Here is a 20,393-nt window from a genome sequence, read left to right on the forward strand (position 1 = left end):
GGTAAAGTTACAAGGCGACCAGACTGGCCCTTGGCACTTCTGCCATCCCGGCCAGCCCTTCCCAGGGCGGAGTTTGGAGTGGCTCGGTTTGGTGTGAGCGGGCAGGGCGGCTTCTGACCCTCCAGATCAGCTCCAGAGCAGTGGATCCCGCTCTCAAACCCACGACTCTGCAGAGCCCGGGCTAGTCTCAGCCTCTGGTGGTGGCCTGGGCTGCTGTTGTAAGGGGTGCCTCTGCAAGTCCCTGGAGCGAGCAGAGCTTCCCCTGTGTGCCCCCAACTCTGACCCCATGGACAGCCTTTTGGGAGCCCCACCCCCCACGGTGAGATAATAATGACCATAATGAGAACAGTCACCCACACATGTGCACAGCGCTTTACAGATTACAAAGTGTTTCACATACATCATCTCATCAGTTCCTCACAACAGCCCTGTGAGGTAGGCAGGGCGGGGAGTCACGTTTCCATTTGTACAGATGTGGAGACTGAGGCCCAGAGAGGGTCAGTGACCTGTTTGAAGCCACACAGTAAGTCAGCGGCAGAGCTGGGACCAGAAGTTAGACCTCGGTCCTGTCTCCAGCCCCTGGCTCTCTCCACTGACTGTGCTATCCTCCAGAAGGACCCCAGCCCCTGTCCAGAGTCTCAGCCACACCCAAGCCAGGCCCCCAACCCCTGGCAGTAGTGCTTCCTGGCAGCTTGGCCAACAGCCCCCACCCTCATCAGGCAGCCCTGTCTCCTCCACCTGCTCCCTGCAAACAACCAGCCCAGAGCCGGGCCCACACCTGCCCCCCTGCCCGCTCCTGTCAGCTGCCCGGGCAGGCGGGGCTGGAGCCTCCTTTCCTGTTTTCCTGAGTGATCCCTCCCCATAGGGGAAGAGAAGAGAAAGGAGAAAGAGAAGGAGGAAGAGGACGGGGAGGAGGAGGAAGAGAAAAACAAGAAACTGAGTTGGAAGAGGGCCCTGGAGCAATCAGGACGTCAAAAGTTTGCATTCCGACTAGCTATAGGAAATAGTTTTTTTTTTCTTTTTATTATTTCAAGTTTTCATAAAAATCCATAATTATTGAAACCCAAGTTACAGAGGAAGTTCGTAACTTTTTTTTATTGAATTATTGGCTGTGCCGAGTGTCGGTCTGTCGGCTTCCGACTCCAGTCTGGCAACGTGTGCCCCTGTGCAGGTGGGGTCCCCAGGCCTGGACTGCGGAGGTCCTGGTAGACAGAGCGCAGGCGGTGAGAGCCGGCGGGGGGGGGGGGCGGGGGGGGGGNGGGGGGGAGCCGCAGGGAACAGGGCTGTGTGTGGAGGGCCAGGGAGGAGGCGGGAAGGACTGAGGAGCGACGCTTGGCGGCCAGGCCCCTTCCCCTGCCTGGCCTGCCCAGGGGTCCCTGCCCCCCGCCCCGCCCTCAGATCATCTTCATGTTGAACTTGCGGGGCGCGTCGGCCGAGCTGATGCCCGCGTCCGACTTGCGGGGCACGTACTCGATCTCGATGTTGTGCTTCGTGTTGCCCTTGCCCCGGCTCCAGAGGAACAGCAGCACCAGGCAGAAGAGGACGACGCCCAGGAAAGAGATGAAGCCCATGGTGGTGGCGATGATGAGGGTCTTGATGTCGAAGGGGAAAGGCACGGTGGCTCGGGTGCTGTTGGCCTCTCCCTCGCCCGGCTGGTTGGAGATGAAAGCGAAGGTCTTGTTGGGCTGATGGGGCCAGTCGGGCGAATAGCTGCGCACGTGCAGGTGGGCTGGCATGGAGTCGTTGCCACCCGCGTTGGCCGCGATGCACAGGTACGTGCCGTTGTCCTGCACCTGGGCGTAGCGCACCTCCAGCGTGCCGTCGGGGAAGACCGTGAGCCGCCCGTTGCTCTTGGCTGAAACCAGGTGCTTGCGGGGCGAGAGCCAGAGGATGGCAGGCGGCGGGTCGCCGTCCGCCCGGCACACGAACTGCACCGTGTGGCCCTCGTCCACGAACACCTGCTGGGCTTTGCGGTCCCGGATGCGGGCGCGGCGGCAGGTGAAGTAGTTGGGCAGGAGCACGTCGGGGAAGTCCTTGAACTCCTTGCCCTGGACGAATTCGGGCGTGGCGCACGTGGGCTGCTGCCGGTTGAAGTTGAGCCTCCAGCGGCGCCGGAACACCCACAGGAGCCGACAGTCGCAGGCCAGCGGGTTGGAGTCCAGGATGAGTGTCTCCAGGTTGCCCACCGAGTGGAAGACCGACTCCTCCAGTGTGGTCAGCTGGTTGCCCGAGACGTTGAGCACGCGCAGGTAGTTGAGGCCGCGGAAGGCGTAGGGCTCCACCACGGCCAGCTGCCCGCCCACCAGCTGGATCTCCTGCAGCCGCAGCAGCTCATGCAACATGGAGCCCTCGATGGTGCCGATGGGATTGTAGGAGAGGTTGAGGAAGCGGAGATAGACCAGGTGGCGCACGGCCAGGTAGGGCACGGCGGTCAGGTTGCAGTGTGTGATGGACAGGGATGTCAGGTTGAGGCCGTAGAGGCAGTTGGGGGTCATGGTGTCCAAATAGGGCCAGTGGGAGATCTCCAAGACCTTGAGCCGGTACAACCTCTTGAAGGAGTAGTCCCGAATGGCGTTGATGTTGAGGTGCCGGAGCCTCAGGACGATGAGGCTGTGCAGGTGGGACAGCGCCTCGGTGGGGATGGAGGTCAGGTTGCATTTCTCCAGCGTCAGCTGCTCCAGGCTGTTGAGGCCGCTGAAGGCCCGGTGGGAGATGTAGACGAGGTCGTTGTCGCCGACCTCCAGCGACTTGAGGTTGTACAGGTCCTGGAACATGTAGTCCAGCAGGATGACGATCTTGTTCTCGCTGATGTCCAGCTTGGTCAGGTTGCTGAGGCCCGTGAAGACGCCCAGAGGGATAAGCTTCAGCCGGTTGCTGCGCAGCCCCAGCGTCCGCAGGCTGAAGAGGTTGTTGAAGGCGCCGGGCTCCACGGCGCTCACGACGTTCTCGTTGAGCTCCAGCTCTTCCAGGTGCGGGAAGCTGGCGAACTCGTCCTGGTTGAGCGTCTTGATGCGGTTCTTGCCCAGGTCCAGCAGGCGGGTCTCGGTGGGGATGCCCTCAGGAACCGCCACGAAGCGCTTGCGGTGGCAGAGCACAGCGCGGTCCTGCGCCGAGCACTCGCAGCGGGGCGGGCAGCCGGTGGCCGAGCCCGACAGCACCGAGCCCAGCACCAGCAGGAGGATGGGCTGCCAGCAGGCCAGGAGGGGGCTGGGCATGCTCCTCACGCCCCCCGCCAGCATCCTCTCGCTCACCTGCAGCCAGGAGCAAGCACAGGAAGAGGGGGTGGTGAGAGCACAGTGTCTGGCTGGCCCCGCCCTGGGCCCTCCTGCCCTGTCGGGGGGGTCCCTGACACAGAGAGCGGGGGCCCCAAGTGGCACTGGACATGCGCCTGGGGCCCCAGAGTGAGGTCCAGATGCCCAGGCCAGAGAGCCTCCTGCCACCCCATGCTGCTTCCTCCTTGCTCCTTACCCTGCCCAGAGCCCTCCCAAAGGAATTCCCCCGCATCTCTGGGATGGGGGGGGTGTGCAGTGAAGGGACAGGGTCGCCTCAGAGGAGCCTGGGATTGGTACCCCAGGTGGCGCCCACCTCCTTTACATTTTATGTTCCACAGGCAATGTGATCCAGGCATGCACCCCGTACCCCACTGCACACCCAGAGTCTCAGCTTCCCCTGGTGCTCATCAGGGATAAAGCCAGACCTGCTAAGTTGCCCTCAGCGCTCACAGAGGGAATCAAAGGGGCTCAAAGGCTGAAGCCTCCGGGAGCGGCCTGCGGAGGAGCCTGTCTGGTCCCCAGCCTGCCAGGCCAGGGTTGCTGAGGCTGCTGGGGGCTACCGTCTCAGCCTGAGCTTCCCCAGGCAGACACCATGGCACCCTCCTCATCCGCACTGCAGCTGAGCCCCCAGCCCAAGAGCCCTGGGATATCAGCAAACCCACTAGCACCTGTCAGTGTTCCCGAATCTGCTCCCCAGTGGTGTTTCCAGATCAGTGGTGGGCACCCCAGCCAAAAAGCTGGGGCCCTGCCCTGATGCCTTCCTGTGGAGTCTCTCCGGCTCTCCCCTTTCTCCGGGTCTGCTGTGACCCATCCAGCCGCCTGAGCTCAGGGCTCAGGGCCCAGCAAACGAGTGTTCCTGGTCTTGGCTCCTGCAGTTCTCTCTTCCTGGAGTGCCCCTTCCCCTGCCTGTTGAAACCCCATCTCCACGGCCTGATTTAATGTCCACTGCTCCAAGAAGATTTTTCTGACCCCCAGTGGGAGATGGGGGGAGGTGAAGGACCACCAGACTTCACCTGTCGGTCTCTCGGGGTTCCAATCACGTTCCTCCTAGAGCCAGGGTTCTGTGCAGCTGCTGGTCTGAGGTGGGGGCAGTCAGAGCCACGGGCTGGGCTGGGCCGGCAGCTGGAGACCCAGTCCCCACTGTGGCACTGAGGACGCGAGGCTCATTACAGCTGGGCCCTGAGGAATATGCAGGGCTTGGGTGGCAGTGACAAGGGTAACGGCGCCAGGAGGGGGGCCCAGCTTAGTGCAGGCTGCGGGTGGAGTAAGCAAGGGGTGTGCAGGAGCTAGCCCCCCGTGACTCACTGCCAGCCGTGCTGAGAGGAGCCTTGTTCACACTTGTGCACAGACTGCTGTCCCGACTCCTCCGTCCCTCCTCTGTTCCACCACCTGGGAAACTGGCCCAGCAGGTAAGTAGGGGGCTAGGAGGGGGAGTCTGGACTTCTCCAAACTCCAGGGCGTGGGCCAGATGGTCTCAGGGGGCCGAACCAGAGCCCGACGGCTGCCTGTTCACAGGCCCCACACGCACAGTGCCCAGGGGGGCTTACTGCAGGAAGGGGAAGCCCAGGCTGGGAGGGTCCCACATCTCTTCCTCAGCTCAGGCCCTCCTCCCAGCTTTCCCAGCACCACCCCCTACACCCATACAGAGCCTCTGCTTTCAAGGCCGCAGGTCTCGTCACCCACCCGTCAACCCTTCAAGCAACGGGGCCTCAAGGAGCTTGTGGTTCCAGCCTGTGGAGAGGGTGGCTCTGGGACCAGACCTGTGATCTGTGAGACATGCCACACTCCTTCCAGTGCTCCAGCAGTCTCCCACGCCTAACAGGTGCTCCCTGGTTGTTGATGGACTAAGTGACTGATTAACCAGAGGGGGCTCTGGGTGTCACTGACCTGTTAAGGAATCTTCGAGGCTTTGTTATTCCCAGCGGCTATGTCCACTCCCCTCCCCTCCCCTTAGCCTCTCTCCTCCTCTCTTCGGCCTCCCCCACCCCACCCCCACCAGGCCATTTTCCACAGTCACACACGCTCCAGTGACCCACCAGAAAAGCAAACATCCTGACAGGCGATCAATAAGTAATTGGGCTGGCAGCTGGGGCCGGCGCAGGTGTGAGGCTGGGGACCTGGAGAGGTAAATAGGACTTTTAGTGCCCCTCTCAGGGCTGGGCTGGTGGGCAAGGTGGGGGCTGCTGGAGAGGGGGCTGAGGACCGAGAGGGGGGAGAGCCAGGCACAGGTCACCTGAGATGTCAGAATAAGGCACTCAAAGCCACCACCACCTTGCCTCACCCAACCCACGTTTGCGTCTCCCACCAGTCTGCCCCGTGAAGCCGCCCAGGTGTCCCCACCTTGTCCTGCCTCTGAACCATCTCCTTTTGGAGAACTCTCCCAGCCTCCTGCCCAGTCGGCCTTTCTGAGCTCCTTTCCTAAGTCCACCTCCTCCACGAAGCCATCCGTAACCTATGCAGTCAGAAATCATCTCTTTCCCGTAACATCGATGTAGGTCACACTTATTAGTAGTGACATTGTGCAACCGCTGTACAGCACACACCTCATTCTAAAAGTCACTTGAGCCAACTGACAGAAAATATTATGCCACAAGATGATAAAAAGTTAAAGCCAGCCAGCGAGGGAAGAATATCATCAAGTCCTGCAGAATGAGCTTCCTGGCAACCTGAGCAAAGAGGGAAATATGCTCCAAAGCCCAGCACTTGGCGCCGCACCTGTGTATCTAACGCTGGGTCAGTCATGGCGGCTTCTGTCTCACAGAACAGCCCCCGGTGATGTTCTTGGACAGACAGAGTGCATGCAAGGGCTCTTGCAGAGATTGAGGACCCTCTGAGTGAGCAGTGAGAGACCTAGGGAATTCAAATCCATTGATGGAAAAGCTGACTGGCATTGCCTTGCGTGGCTGCCCTCCGCCCCCCAACCCCCCTCCCCCACGATGTGGCAGTGACACCCGGAACAGGCCACAGTCCACAGGAGCTTCAGAAGGGCATGGCCCCCAAATTGCCTCGTCCCTCACCTTTTACATGTGGCTGTCCTGAAAGGGGGGAAACTGAGGCCTGGAGAGGTTAAGATGCCTGCCCAAGCTGCACGCGGGCCCGAGTCTCCCAGTCTAACATCCCCATGGGGTCCCTGTCATCTAGGGGTCACCAGAGCCACTGAGCGGGCGCTTGCTGGCACCGTGGATCCTGCTGGTTACCCCTGCAACTGCAAAGGAGAAGTGTTTTATGCATTTTAATCAGCGTTTTATTTTGGATTCCTGCCCCCTGAAGGGCTTCCCACAAGGGCAAGAGTTTAAAAATTGGACGAATAAATACAAAGGGAATAAACATCAAAGGCAGGCAGGTGGGCAGGCAAAGCAAGAGCTGTGCCCGGGGCACAATGTTCAGACCCCACAGCAGCCTGAGTCCTCCCAGTGCCGGAGTGGTGGGGGAAGCGGAGCCATCAGACCTGCGTGCAGAGGGCCGCCTGCACCACCACACTCTCACTCATATCCCCGGGGCGTAACTGCCTGGCTCTGTCGCTCCCCCCATCAGCCACTCTGCTGTGTGACCTCGGGCAAGGCCTGCCCTCTCTGGTCTAATTCTTCCACTGTGCAGTGAGGGGTGGATTCCAGGCTCCCTGAGGAAGCCCACAGCAGAAACTGACTTCCTCCAGCTAGAAAGTCGACATTCTCAAACCTGGTTAGGGGTGAAGAGGAGTGGGGGCTCAGGCCCCAAACTGCAGTTCCACTGGGGCTGGAAGGATCTATTTGAAAGGTCTCACCATGGGGCTGTCCCCTGTGGGACTCAGGATGGGACAGGTGACTGGTGGGGACAGAAGGGGCATGGGATCACCTAGGAGTGTACTTGGGGAGGGAGGCCAGGGGTCACTCTGTCTTATTAGGCAGATTTCAAAAGAGGTCGTTTTTAGCCATTTTACAGATGAGAATCAAGCTTCCAAAAGGGAACTCATTTGCCCTCAGGCCTAGGCACAAAATCAGGGGGCAGCAGAGCTCCGTTTCTCCTGGTCAGCCTGCCCCAAGAGCTGCGGGCTGTGGGTGCTTTCGGACACACAGGGAGGGGCAGGCATGTCAGGACAGTGAGTAAGGCCCCAGGGCCCAAGGCCAGCACGGGTCCTTGCATGGTGGCAAGTAGGCCCCCTGCCCCCCAAACCCCACAAAAGCCTTTCCTCAACTGTGCTTGTTAAACACACTAAATGTTTCCTCCGGTGCCTGCCACCACGGTCTATGCTAGAATCTCACCTAATCTGGGGTCGGCTGCAGCACAGAATGGAAGGGTTAGTTATTTGAGGGTTATAGTATCAATATTTCATGGTGTTCCCACTCAGCGTTCTGCAGGGAGCACAGGGCTCCCCAGCACACACGGGCATGAGGTCCCGGGCAGGGAGGCGCCCGCTGCCATTGCTGGGGGTCCAGGGTCTGTGGGGGGCAGCCCGGCTGTGGGACCTGGGCACCTGCAGCGGGCTGTCGCCCCACGCAGAAATGAGGCAGGCGTGCACCACCACGCCCCGTCCTGACAGGCTCCGTGTCTAGGGTAGGTCTGTAGCAGGAGGGAGTGAGGAAGGATGGCTGAGCTGGGAAGGGGGCCGAGGGTGTCAGAATGTCTGCCTACAGCCCTGTCCAGCTCTGCTCTCCAGAAATGAGCAGGAGAGCAGGAGAGAGGAAAGGTGACAGAAATAGAGAAGAAAAGACACGGCGGGCCACCCAGGAAAGAAAGGGAGGAGAAGAGAGAGAGGCAGAGAAAACAGAGGAGAAAGACGGTACCTGGGGCAGCGGGGCGGGTGGGCGCAGCCTGGGTCCGTGGGGTGGGGGTGGGGGGAGATGGAGCGCGCTTAGCCCGCAGACTCAACTACCAGTCCCCAAACTCCTGCGCGCACGTTGCGGTCACAGGCCCCAGGCCTGTTGCCACATCCTGTCCTCAATCCCAGCCCATGCGGGAGGGCTGATTACTTAGAAAGGGGAAGGCTCTCCTGCAGAGTGACCAAAGAACAGGCAGATTCCTCCTGACTCACCCTGTCCCCAAGTCCCTGCCTGCCTGAGGTCCCTTCTTCGCCTTCAGCTCCAGGGCATGGATCCCTTTCCTGAAATGATGAAGTGTGTCAGTGGGAGGAAGCGGAGCAGGGTGGACATGGGGTGGAGTGACTGCCTAGGAAGCCCTCAAAGGTCACCCCAGGTCAGAGACTTTCTCCTGAAGCCACCGTGTGCCCAGAGACCTCGCACTTGGCTTCCAGAATCTAGCTCAAGGATGGATCACCCCCCTGGGGGCCCCCCTCTGGATCTCTGTGGGGTCTGCTGCGTTTGCCTCTCTCCCTCCTCCCACCCACCCCCCTGTCGGAGTTTCTGTGGCCTCCCCTCTGTGTCTCCCAGATTGAGAGCTCTCCCGGCAGGGCCAGGGCTGATAGAACCTCGCCCATCCTCATCCTCAAAGGGGCAGCAAGAGCCAAATAATGGCTGGGACAGCTCCTGAGAACAGCCCCTCCTAGTCTAGGCTCTTCAGAGAGCTTCCTGGGGGAGGAGAAGGTGTCCCCTGAGCTCAGGCTCCACAGGCCAGGAAGGGAAGAGGGGGCATTTTGGAGGGAGGGAACGGTGCAAACCAAGGTGTGCAGGGGAGGAGCGCATCCAGGGACTCCTAATTGCTTCTCTCCTACCCTAAACCCTGACCGGTGGGGGCTCCTTCTGAAGCCACTCGTTCTGGCTTTCTAGGGCTAATCCCTGCTGAGGTGTGAATGGCTGATAATGGTTGAAGGTGTGAGCTGCTAATGGGGGAAACTCAGTCCCTGGCCAGCCTAATTGGGCAGGGGCTGCCTCCTGGCACAGGGAGTGTGGGAGGAGGACAGGGAACCCTGAGAGGAGGGGTCCGGTGCCCGGGCTGGGCTACCGCAGGAGAAATCCAGCCTGTGTGGCCCGCAGGAGAGCAGCGCGCCAGCCTCCGTCTGTCTCCTCCCGGACTGCGCTGCCCGCCTTGGCCTGTCCTCTCCCTTCTATTCCGCCTTCAGCCACCCCCCACAGGGAGAAAAAAATCAACCTGGAAGAAAATTGAGGTCATGTCCTTTGTCGTGTATAATTCTTTATTTTCCTCTTGCTCTTGGTTCTGGCAGAGTTGCTGGGCCCCTGGGGCATGCGTGCGTGTGTGTGTGTGTGTGTGTGTGTGTGTGTGTGTGTGTAGGGGAGGGTGGCCCCTGTGGGTGTGTTGGCCTGCTGTCCCTCCTCCCACCACTCCACACCCTCCCTGGCCCAGTGCCTCCAGCCCCATCTCTTAGGTGTGCTTGGAAACTCAAGCCTGTCCCCAGGTGCTCACCTGGCCTCTCAGGCGCAGCCAGGTTGGCGGCTGCTGACTGGGCACAGTGTGACTGCCCGCCTGTCTGCTAGGGTGTCTGCCCCTGTGTGGCCCTGGGTAAGCACCCACCCCGGGCATCTGAGGGTGGGATGCCCCTGTCCACCCCACAGCCCACCCCATGGGAGCACAGCTGCTCTCAGGAGCCACCAGCCTTCCGGCCAGCCCACAGCTCCAGGCCATTTTCAGGATAAATTATGAATTTTAATTGTCAAAGCATCTCAGTGTTTAAAGGCTTCTATATATAGGCTCTGTCCTCCAGGAGAGGCCGGCTTGGTGGAGAGGAGCAGGGGGAGGGCAAGGCCTAGAGGAAGCCACTTCTGGGTGAGCAAAGGGCATTGGGCCCACAGGTCCCACGCCTGGACTCCAGTCAGGGCCCACAGCACACCTGCCCTGCTGTGTGACCTCGGGTGAGTCCTGGACCACTCTGGGCCCTGGCTGACCCTTCACAGGCTTGTTCTGAGGGAAGGGTCCAGCTGGGAAGCCAGGAGCTATCCTGGGGAGGATGGGAGAGAGTCACTGGTTCTAGAAAACTTCCTTATGTCTGTGCCGAGCCCACCTGAGTGAAGAGCACTCCTCCTCGGCTTGGAGCTGTCCCAGAATTGAGGAGGGGTAGGTAAGCACCCGTGTGGTGACCTGACGAGGCCCAAGGACAACCCGTGTCCATACCCCTACTTCTCCCTTCCCACCTCTCTCTGGGTCTAAAACACCAGCCTAGGCTCACAGGGGCAAGAAGGTACCCCGGAAGGTCTCTGGTCCATCCACCACCCAGACCATCTTGGGAGGTGCCTGGCAGATCCCTCCTCCCTTCCTGACTGCCGCAGTCCTCAGGGCTCCTCTACCTCGGGAACAGCTCAGGTAGGTCCATCTCAGGCTTTGGAGGCCTGGAAACCAGCCAATTCCCACCTGGGAGGGCCCTCAGCCTGGAGTTCAGAAGAGGAGGAGCTCACAGCCTCAGAGGCCCAGGGCAGGGGGCAGGCTGCGGGGCAGCCAGCAGGGCGCTGGAAGGACAGAGACCTGATGAACACGATGACGACGACGAGGCCCTTCCCGTGCCAGGCGTGATTCCGAGCACTTACACACGAAAATTCATCTCTCCCGCCACACCTTGTTGAGGTAGGCTGTGTCGTTATCCCCATTTTGCAGATGGAAAAAACAGAAGCACAAACAGGTTCTGTAACTGCTCAAGGTCACACGGCGAGCAGGATATGAACTCAAACATGAGTTTGTTTCCTCTTCACAACAATCTTATTAGGTTGGTATTATGATCCCCGTTTTACAGATGAAAGAACTGAGGCACAGAGAGGCGGTGCAGCCTGCCACGAATCACACAGCGATCACTGGCAGAGCTGGCCAGGCCCTGGGCAGCTGGACCCTAGGCTGTCCCGACCGCTCCTGCATACTGCCTTTCTCTGATTCAGGTTCAAGGGCCTGCTGAGCTGTAGGGGTGTGGGCAAGTGCCTTCATGTCTCAGGGTTCGAAACTCCTCAGAGAAGGGGAGGGCAGACTTCACGGTGCCCTCTCAGGGCTGGGGGCAGACAGTTCAAAGAGAAGGAAGGAAAGAGATGTTTAGAAGGAACACATACACTGAGTGCTTTGCAGAATGACCCACCAACCCTCACCGCACACCCCACTTCACAGATGAGGAAACGGAGGGCTCCAAGCCCTTAGTTCACCTGCCCACGGTCCCTGAGCTTGTCAGAGGCACAGTAACCCAGAGACCCCCACACAGGTGAGGGAAGGGAGGCCCGAGAGCGTCATGGACTTGGCCTAGGTCCCAGCATCTCAGGGCTAGGGCCTCAGAAGAATCCCGGCCTCCCGACTACAGCCCCCGTCTCTCCCCAGCGTACTGCCAGGATACCGTGGTGGGGCTAGATCAGAGGCACGTGAAGGTTTGAGCTGTTTCTGCCTCAAAAAGGGGAAAAGATTTAAAAACAACCCCCAGTACATCTCAAACCAAGGTCCAGTGAGTGTTTTAGAACATGGACAAGCAAACTATAAATAAAAATGCCCTTCTATGACCGCTGACTATTCAAAGCCCTCTCTGCTCAAGGGAAACTTGGCCAACCCCTTGCGCAAACCCATTTTCCCAACCTGTACACCGAGATCAGAATCAAAAGGCAGTGAGCCCCTCCGGTCAGACTCAGGTGGGTGCTATGTTCTGCTCGGGCACAATCGATGCCATCACCCGGCTGCCTGTTCACGAGAAGCCCAGGCTGGGGGGGGGCATCTCTGCAAATCGCTAAGGGGTGTCCCAAGGCAGAAAGTGCAAAGAGCCCGATGCAGGCCAAGAGGGTGGAGTCAAAACCCACNGCGCGCCAGCCTCCGTCTGTCTCCTCCCGGACTGCGCTGCCCGCCTTGGCCTGTCCTCTCCCTTCTATTCCGCCTTCAGCCACCCCCCACAGGGAGAAAAAAATCAACCTGGAAGAAAATTGAGGTCATGTCCTTTGTCGTGTATAATTCTTTATTTTCCTCTTGCTCTTGGTTCTGGCAGAGTTGCTGGGCCCCTGGGGCATGCGTGTGTGTGTGTGTGTGTGTGTGTGTGTGTGTGTGTGTGTGTGTAGGGGAGGGTGGCCCCTGTGGGTGTGTTGGCCTGCTGTCCCTCCTCCCACCACTCCACACCCTCCCTGGCCCAGTGCCTCCAGCCCCATCTCTTAGGTGTGCTTGGAAACTCAAGCCTGTCCCCAGGTGCTCACCTGGCCTCTCAGGCGCAGCCAGGTTGGCGGCTGCTGACTGGGCACAGTGTGACTGCCCGCCTGTCTGCTAGGGTGTCTGCCCCTGTGTGGCCCTGGGTAAGCACCCACCCCGGGCATCTGAGGGTGGGATGCCCCTGTCCACCCCACAGCCCACCCCATGGGAGCACAGCTGCTCTCAGGAGCCACCAGCCTTCCGGCCAGCCCACAGCTCCAGGCCATTTTCAGGATAAATTATGAATTTTAATTGTCAAAGCATCTCAGTGTTTAAAGGCTTCTATATATAGGCTCTGTCCTCCAGGAGAGGCCGGCTTGGTGGAGAGGAGCAGGGGGAGGGCAAGGCCTAGAGGAAGCCACTTCTGGGTGAGCAAAGGGCATTGGGCCCACAGGTCCCACGCCTGGACTCCAGTCAGGGCCCACAGCACACCTGCCCTGCTGTGTGACCTCGGGTGAGTCCTGGACCACTCTGGGCCCTGGCTGACCCTTCACAGGCTTGTTCTGAGGGAAGGGTCCAGCTGGGAAGCCAGGAGCTATCCTGGGGAGGATGGGAGAGAGTCACTGGTTCTAGAAAACTTCCTTATGTCTGTGCCGAGCCCACCTGAGTGAAGAGCACTCCTCCTCGGCTTGGAGCTGTCCCAGAATTGAGGAGGGGTAGGTAAGCACCCGTGTGGTGACCTGACGAGGCCCAAGGACAACCCGTGTCCATACCCCTACTTCTCCCTTCCCACCTCTCTCTGGGTCTAAAACACCAGCCTAGGCTCACAGGGGCAAGAAGGTACCCCGGAAGGTCTCTGGTCCATCCACCACCCAGACCATCTTGGGAGGTGCCTGGCAGATCCCTCCTCCCTTCCTGACTGCCGCAGTCCTCAGGGCTCCTCTACCTCGGGAACAGCTCAGGTAGGTCCATCTCAGGCTTTGGAGGCCTGGAAACCAGCCAATTCCCACCTGGGAGGGCCCTCAGCCTGGAGTTCAGAAGAGGAGGAGCTCACAGCCTCAGAGGCCCAGGGCAGGGGGCAGGCTGCGGGGCAGCCAGCAGGGCGCTGGAAGGACAGAGACCTGATGAACACGATGACGACGACGAGGCCCTTCCCGTGCCAGGCGTGATTCCGAGCACTTACACACGAAAATTCATCTCTCCCGCCACACCTTGTTGAGGTAGGCTGTGTCGTTATCCCCATTTTGCAGATGGAAAAAACAGAAGCACAAACAGGTTCTGTAACTGCTCAAGGTCACACGGCGAGCAGGATATGAACTCAAACATGAGTTTGTTTCCTCTTCACAACAATCTTATTAGGTTGGTATTATGATCCCCGTTTTACAGATGAAAGAACTGAGGCACAGAGAGGCGGTGCAGCCTGCCACGAATCACACAGCGATCACTGGCAGAGCTGGCCAGGCCCTGGGCAGCTGGACCCTAGGCTGTCCCGACCGCTCCTGTATACTGCCTTTCTCTGATTCAGGTTCAAGGGCCTGCTGAGCTGTAGGGGTGTGGGCAAGTGCCTTCATGTCTCAGGGCTCGAAACTCCTCAGAGAAGGGGAGGGCAGACTTCACGGTGCCCTCTCAGGGCTGGGGGCAGACAGTTCAAAGAGAAGGAAGGAAAGAGATGTTTAGAAGGAACACATACACTGAGTGCTTTGCAGAATGACCCACCAACCCTCACCGCACACCCCACTTCACAGATGAGGAAACGGAGGCTCCAAGCCCTTAGTTCACCTGCCCACGGTCCCTGAGCTTGTCAGAGGCACAGTAACCCAGAGACCCCCACACAGGTGAGGGAAGGGAGGCCCGAGAGCGTCATGGACTTGGCCTAGGTCCCAGCATCTCAGGGCTAGGGCCTCAGAAGAATCCCGGCCTCCCGACTACAGCCCCCGTCTCTCCCCAGCGTACTGCCAGGATACCGTGGTGGGGCTAGATCAGAGGCACGTGAAGGTTTGAGCTGTTTCTGCCTCAAAAAGGGGAAAAGATTTAAAAACAACCCCCAGTACATCTCAAACCAAGGTCCAGTGAGTGTTTTAGAACATGGACAAGCAAACTATAAATAAAAATGCCCTTCTATGACCGCTGACTATTCAAAGCCCTCTCTGCTCAAGGGAAACTTGGCCAACCCCTTGCGCAAACCCATTTTCCCAACCTGTACACCGAGATCAGAATCAAAAGGCAGTGAGCCCCTCCGGTCAGACTCAGGTGGGTGCTATGTTCTGCTCGGGCACAATCGATGCCATCACCCGGCTGCCTGTTCACGAGAAGCCCAGGCTGGGGGGGGGCATCTCTGCAAATCGCTAAGGGGTGTCCCAAGGCAGAAAGTGCAAAGAGCCCGATGCAGGCCAAGAGGGTGGAGTCAAAACCCACGGGAGGCCCATTCAGCTGCGTGTGAGAAATCAAATGGAAGACCAGATGGCTCAGGAGGGAAGACGTGCCTGTGCCTTCGTAGTAGTGGGTGAGCAGCCCGCCATGAGACGCATGCAAGTGGGGACACTGCAGGGAGACCCCTCTGCTGGGTGACATACCTCAGCAGCCCCTCTGAGCTCGGAGACACCCCATCTCACCCCTATGTAAACGGACTTGAGATGGCCAACTTCCTCCCTTCCCCAACTGCATTTACAGCCCTGCGGGGGCTGGGCCAGGCAGGCACATGTGCTGGCCAGGCCCCCACCCCCTCTCAGAGACAAGAGCAGGTTCTCCGGAGAGGCAAGCAGAGGAGGTGGCAGAGAGAGATTAATTCCCTGAAAGGGGAAAAAATAGAAAAACACACACACACCACACACCCTAATAACATGTAATAAGAGGTTGGAGACAAGGAACAATGCCCTGGTAATGTCACCCTGGCGGCAATCAATTTGGGTGTCACACGAAATAGGCATAATTATTCCGCCAGCCCTGTCGCTCGTCTCTAACCAGCTCCAGGGGCCCAGGTCCGGGCGGGGAAAGCGGCCTGGAATCAATCGTTGGTGCACCAGGCTGGCAGAGGGAGCAGCTCCAAATTACCTCACCAGCACCGAGCTTCTCAGCCTCTGTGGGCACGCAGGGGACTTGAGGGCTTCCTGAGGGGCCCTGCTAATGCCCAGGAGCCACCTTGCTCAGCCACCCTCCTCATTCACTCAATGGGCAAGAGCAATCAGGGAGGACTCCCCAAGGAGGCGGGAATGAAGGAAGAACAAATACACATTTTTTTCATCCAGTATTCAGTCCCCAGCTCGCCAAACTCTTAGTAAGTACTCACCAGTGCCAAGCCGCAGGCCGGCCCCAGGGTGTGGAGACAGGGTTTTCAGGGGGCTGCCCATTACTAAGATAATGAAGCAGACGCTCTCTCCCTCTCCCAAGCCAAGACCACCCCTGCCCATCCTGGGGGTGAACCGCTGGGGTTCCTTTGGCTCTAACTGTGCAGGACTTAAGCTCTCTTTGCTCCTCCTTCATCCCCCCTTCCCTGGGGAGTCCCCCTGAGTGCCCTTGCCCATCCCTGAGCTCAGGGCTTGTAGAGACAGCAGCCCCACCAACTGGGGAATGCTGAGGGACAAAAGGGACAATCACTTCCTAAGCATCTGTTATACACTGGCTGCTGCCCATCTCAACCCCCACTTCCTACATCAGAAACCCTGAATTCCGGAAATGCAAATCAAGACCATAATGTAACACCATTTTACACTCAATCAGTTGGTGAAAAGCAAGATGGCTGACCACACCGAGCATGGCGACAATGGGGAGCAATGGAGACACTCCTCTCCTGCTGTGGGAAGCATAAATGGTCCAACCAACCTGGAGAACACGTTGGCACGTTGTCTAGGAAAGCTGAACATGAACATGTCCTATGGCCCAGCAATTCCGCTCCTAGCTCTGTGCCCCAGAGAGATGGGACATCGCCTCGGGAGATGGGACAAGAAGGTTCATGGCAGCATTGTTTGTAAGAACCAAAAGGGGAACAACCCACAAAGAAGAACCATAAATACATGGTGGTAGGTTCAAATGGCAGAACATGATGTACAGCGAAAGCGAAGGGATTACATCTACCATTATTTACAACAACATAGACGGAGCCTATGAATGTGATGCTGAGAGAAGAAAAAGCAAACTCTAGAGGGCTGCATCAGGTTTCAGGTTCTTTTTACAAAGTTCAAAAGCAACCCAAACTGAACAATTTCCATATATTAAAATACATGATTTTAAAAAGGCAGGGGAATGCTAACTAGATAAACAAGATAGTGGCTGCCTCAGAGAAAGAGGCCAAGGACTAAAGTGAGGGAAGCACACGGAAGATGGGCACCGTTGTTAGAGCGCTAGTGTTCAGGCCGGGGGTAGCGCTGCCGTATTTGTAATACTATTATTATCACTAATGCTAAATACATTAATCAATTACCAGGCCATGCCCAGATGAGCAAGTCCTGAGCCCCAGGGGTAAGGAGGAAGGCATTCTAGACGAAGCTTATAAGCTGGGGACTTTGGGCAAGTCATTCCACCTCTCCGGCTCTCTCCCTTTCCTCAGCTACAAAATCAAATGTCTGTACCAGATACAGGGAAAAGACTGAGAACACATCACGGATATAAATTACGAGTAGCGAGCATTTCTTGAGAGCTTACTGTGTTCTAGGCACTACTCTAAATGCTTTGCTTATATTAATACATACTTAATCCTCCTGCTGGCCCTAGAGGTAAATACCCTTGCTACTCTCACTTTACGGATAAGAAGACGGAGGCCCAGCGAGATTAAGGAACCAGGCAGAGTTAGAGCTGAGGTCTGAACCCAGGCATCTGGCTCCAGGGTCCACACTCAATAGGTTCGCTATGAAGTGACATCAAAGGAACCAAGTATACACAAGGAGGAGATTGCTGTCAGGACGTTCATTCATTCATTCAAAGCATAAACAAAGGCCAGTACCAAGAACGTCTCAGATGCATTTGGAAATGAACCTGCCGTACCACACTCTTTCGACAAAAAACCCTCCCGACTCTGGAATCCCCTCTTTTTGGTGTCTCTGCGAAGTCTGCTACCACCTCAGGATCCGCTCAGTCTCTCCCTCTTTCTGGAGGACCCCTGACTACCTCAACCTCCCCCAAACAAATCCCATCCTTCTCTGAGTGCCTGGGTGTGCGACCAAGTACACTACCTAGGCACCCTTGACGTCACCTAGCTCTGTCTATCCCTCCAGGTGGAGGACATTGTGTCCCTTCCAGGTGGTCCTTGCCACCAGCCAACAGCTGCTCCCTGGAGCCTCCCAGTGTCTTCCCTATCCTGGGGGTCAAGCAGGGGAGCCCAGCGGGTGGGTACATGATCGCCTAGGGTTGAACATCCAAGGCAATCCATGGGAGCCCTAAGAGGGCCTAGTCCAGGGCTGAACAGACAGCTCAGGCAGGATGTGTACAATAAACACATGAACTAATTGGCTGGCACCGCAGTAAGTGCAAACCAGTGTGGTTCTTCACTGTGGGCGCCTGGGGAAGAGGATCAGTAACTTGGAGCAGTCAGGGAGGCTTCCCTGATAGAGGCCGGGAGAAGAAGAGGGGAGAGCCTCTGGGTAGGGGTGCTGGACCAAGAGAGGTGATAGGGGGATAGGTAGAGGAACTGGTGGGAAGAGAACAGAAAGCCAGCAATGGTAACCACTGGGAAGAGGGGGAGGAGACCCTGGGGCTGGAAGATACCATCTGTCCACAGAGTGCCACACAGAGGACAGCAGGACCAAGAGACCCTGGCTAGCAGGCTATGGCTCTGACTTTGAAATCACCATCGTCTACTGCCTCCCCTCCCTAGCCTTTCACTAGCTGCACAGGACCATCTGACACACAGCCTCACGCTTCCATGAGACCCTGTGTGAATCACTCCAGTGCCTCCCTTCTCCCCAGGAATGCACCCTTGGCCCCAGCTGGGGTCCTGGGAGGCGCCTGGAGACAGCACCCGATGGGCCACCGCTGGTGTCAGGGCTCCTGTCCGGCTTTATGCCGAACAAAGGCCCACACACAAGAGGTTTGGGAGTCTTTTTTGTTTGTTTTTTTGTTTAGTTTCGTTTTGTATTTTTGGTTTCTCTTTGAAATTCTGAGTTTTAGAAGACAGTATCTAGTAAAGGGCAACATGGGCACTCAGAGTCGGGGATGGAGCCACTGACCACAGGAATCAAAGAGGACTACCGCAAGGGGCAGCATAGTCTCTCCACTTCCCTCCAGGCACACAGGGCCCTCTGCCCACAAGCCAAGATTCCTGGGCTTTGAGCACACACCCATCCCCCAAAATCTGGCCCCTTGGATGGAGGACCTTCTCTAACTCCCGGCCTTGGTGAGCACTGCAGCCTTGACCAAGCCCTACTCAAGGCCCATCTCACACTTCAATTGGCAAGGGGTGGGGGAGGGGACCGAGACAGCAAGCACAGCACAGGGGGCCTGCCCTCACCTTTGCTAAGCCCCTCCCATAGGGGCATCCGGGTGTTGCCAGGAGTCCCTAACTGGATTCCAAGGAGTTCTTGGCCTCTCCCCTTTGCCACTTTATCCTCTCTCTCCTGCCTTAGGCAATGGGGAGGAAGCAGGCAAGCTATCCCAGCAGACCAGGTCCCACACAAGGACAAAGGGTCTCAGAACTGGTGACCCTCTCTTCCCTCACTGGCACTCCTGGCTGGATGTGGGGAAGCCCCCTCCCCCCCCACTCATTGCTCCCCGGAGAATGGGAGGCACCAGTGTTGGAGCTGTTGGCATAATGACCAGCAGGGCTGAGCCCAGAGCTGTGGGCCAGGCTGGGCTGTGCACCCTCTGACTGCCCAAGCCCAGCAGAGGAGGGCTGATTGTGGGCTAGGCTGGCCAAGAAGGAGCTAGCCCAGATGGTACTGCCCCCCACATCAGGGCCTCCTGCACACCCAGGGCACCTCCCACATACCCCTTCTCCCCCACCCTGAGCCCAGGACCTTGGAGAACAAAGGGGATACGTCCAGCATAACCCGGCCCCCGAATGAGGCTGGGCTGGGACCCAGGGCAGGAACAGGGAGGGGGCAGCCCACTGGGCCTGGCCCCACCCCTCCCCAAAGTGGAAGCCACCTGGAGGAACACAGCTGGGGGAGGTCTTGGCCACCTCACAGAGGATGGGGAGGCAGAACAGGACGCTCCCTCCTCACCTCCCTTTTCTCAGCTGGTTCCCACCTCCCACCGGCTGCCTAAGAATGAAAAGTGGGGCAGGAGGAGGTGAGAAACCCGGGCTCGAGACAGACAAAGGGAGGCCCCTAAAGGGTTCCTGAGTCCTCCACAAGCCCAACTCCCTCCCCTGCACTCTCCCCACCCCCCAATCCCCTCTCCTCCCTCTCCTCGGGCCAAAGCGGGAAAGGGGTTGCTCCTTGTCAGGGGAGGGAGGTGGTGCCCAGGCTGGAGGCTGTGGAGAAAACTGGTCCCAGACTGGCATCCACCAGCTAGTGGGTGCCTGGTGCTGGCCAGGGCTGCCTGGGTATCTGGAATCTGTGGAGAGGTGTAGCCGACTGCTGAGCAAGGGGCTTAGCCTCCAGAATGAATAGTGCTCAGAACGGGAGGGGGCAGGGAGGGGGGCAAACAGGACTGGGACCCTGGCGGGTGCCCCTCCACAGCTCCAGTGTCCCAGCTAGCCAAGGTGGAGTGGGAGGAACGGGAAAGGAAGAATCATTTCTGAGGCTTGAGGAGGGTCAGATCTGCGACCCCAAAGGGGAATCTGGGTGGCGCTGGGATGTCCCGCAGCCCCTGGAGGGCGCAGCCGGGCCAACGGAGGCCCCCACGGGAGCTCGCCGCGGGGCTGCCCGCTCGGGGCTGGGCCGCGGCCGCCGGGCTCACCTGCATCTCGGGCGCGCCGTCCGTCCGCTGGGCTCGGTCACCAATCGCATGTCTCCCCTGCCGGGCTTCAGCCCCTGCCCAGCCCCCACCTCCGTCTCCTCCTCCTCGTCCGACACCTCCGCCCGGCAGTCCGCGCGCCCTCACGGGGATGTCTGTCCGTCTGTCTGCCCCACGCGGGTGGGAGCCGAGCTGGGGCCGGGGCAAGGGCGCGGGAGTGGGGAGGCGGGAGGCCGCGGCCCCGGCGGGCGGAGGGGCGGGCGCGATCAGAACGCGCGACGCGGACCCAGCGAGCCTGGCTCTGCGCCCCGGGCCGGCCTGGAGCCGCCGCCG

At 58.7% G+C, this 20,393-nt stretch overlaps 1 protein-coding gene across 9 annotated transcripts in view; it reads right to left on the reverse strand.

The window, feature by feature from the left end:
* Positions 1-356: 356 nt before the first annotated feature.
* Positions 357-20,393, reverse strand: part of LINGO1 (leucine rich repeat and Ig domain containing 1) — a 195,226-nt gene continuing 175,189 nt past the window's right edge. For 4 of the 9 annotated variants that reach the window (XM_019805842.2, XM_019805840.2, XM_034668011.1 and 1 more), the window contains one exon: positions 357-3,251. In XM_019805842.2, coding sequence (XP_019661401.1) covers positions 1,395-3,239 — 1,845 coding nt within the window. In that variant the 5' untranslated portion in view covers positions 3,240-3,251 and the 3' untranslated portion in view covers positions 357-1,394. Of the gene's footprint in view, positions 3,252-4,285; positions 5,094-5,159; positions 5,187-5,308; positions 5,390-20,063; positions 20,388-20,393 lie in introns of those variants that run through there. The other 5 variants (XM_034668009.1, XM_034668008.1, XM_034668010.1 and 2 more) reach the window with 5 other exon arrangements.

This window comes from Ailuropoda melanoleuca, chromosome 9 (assembly GCF_002007445.2).
Source record: "Ailuropoda melanoleuca isolate Jingjing chromosome 9, ASM200744v2, whole genome shotgun sequence".
Lineage (NCBI taxonomy): Eukaryota > Metazoa > Chordata > Mammalia > Carnivora > Ursidae > Ailuropoda > Ailuropoda melanoleuca.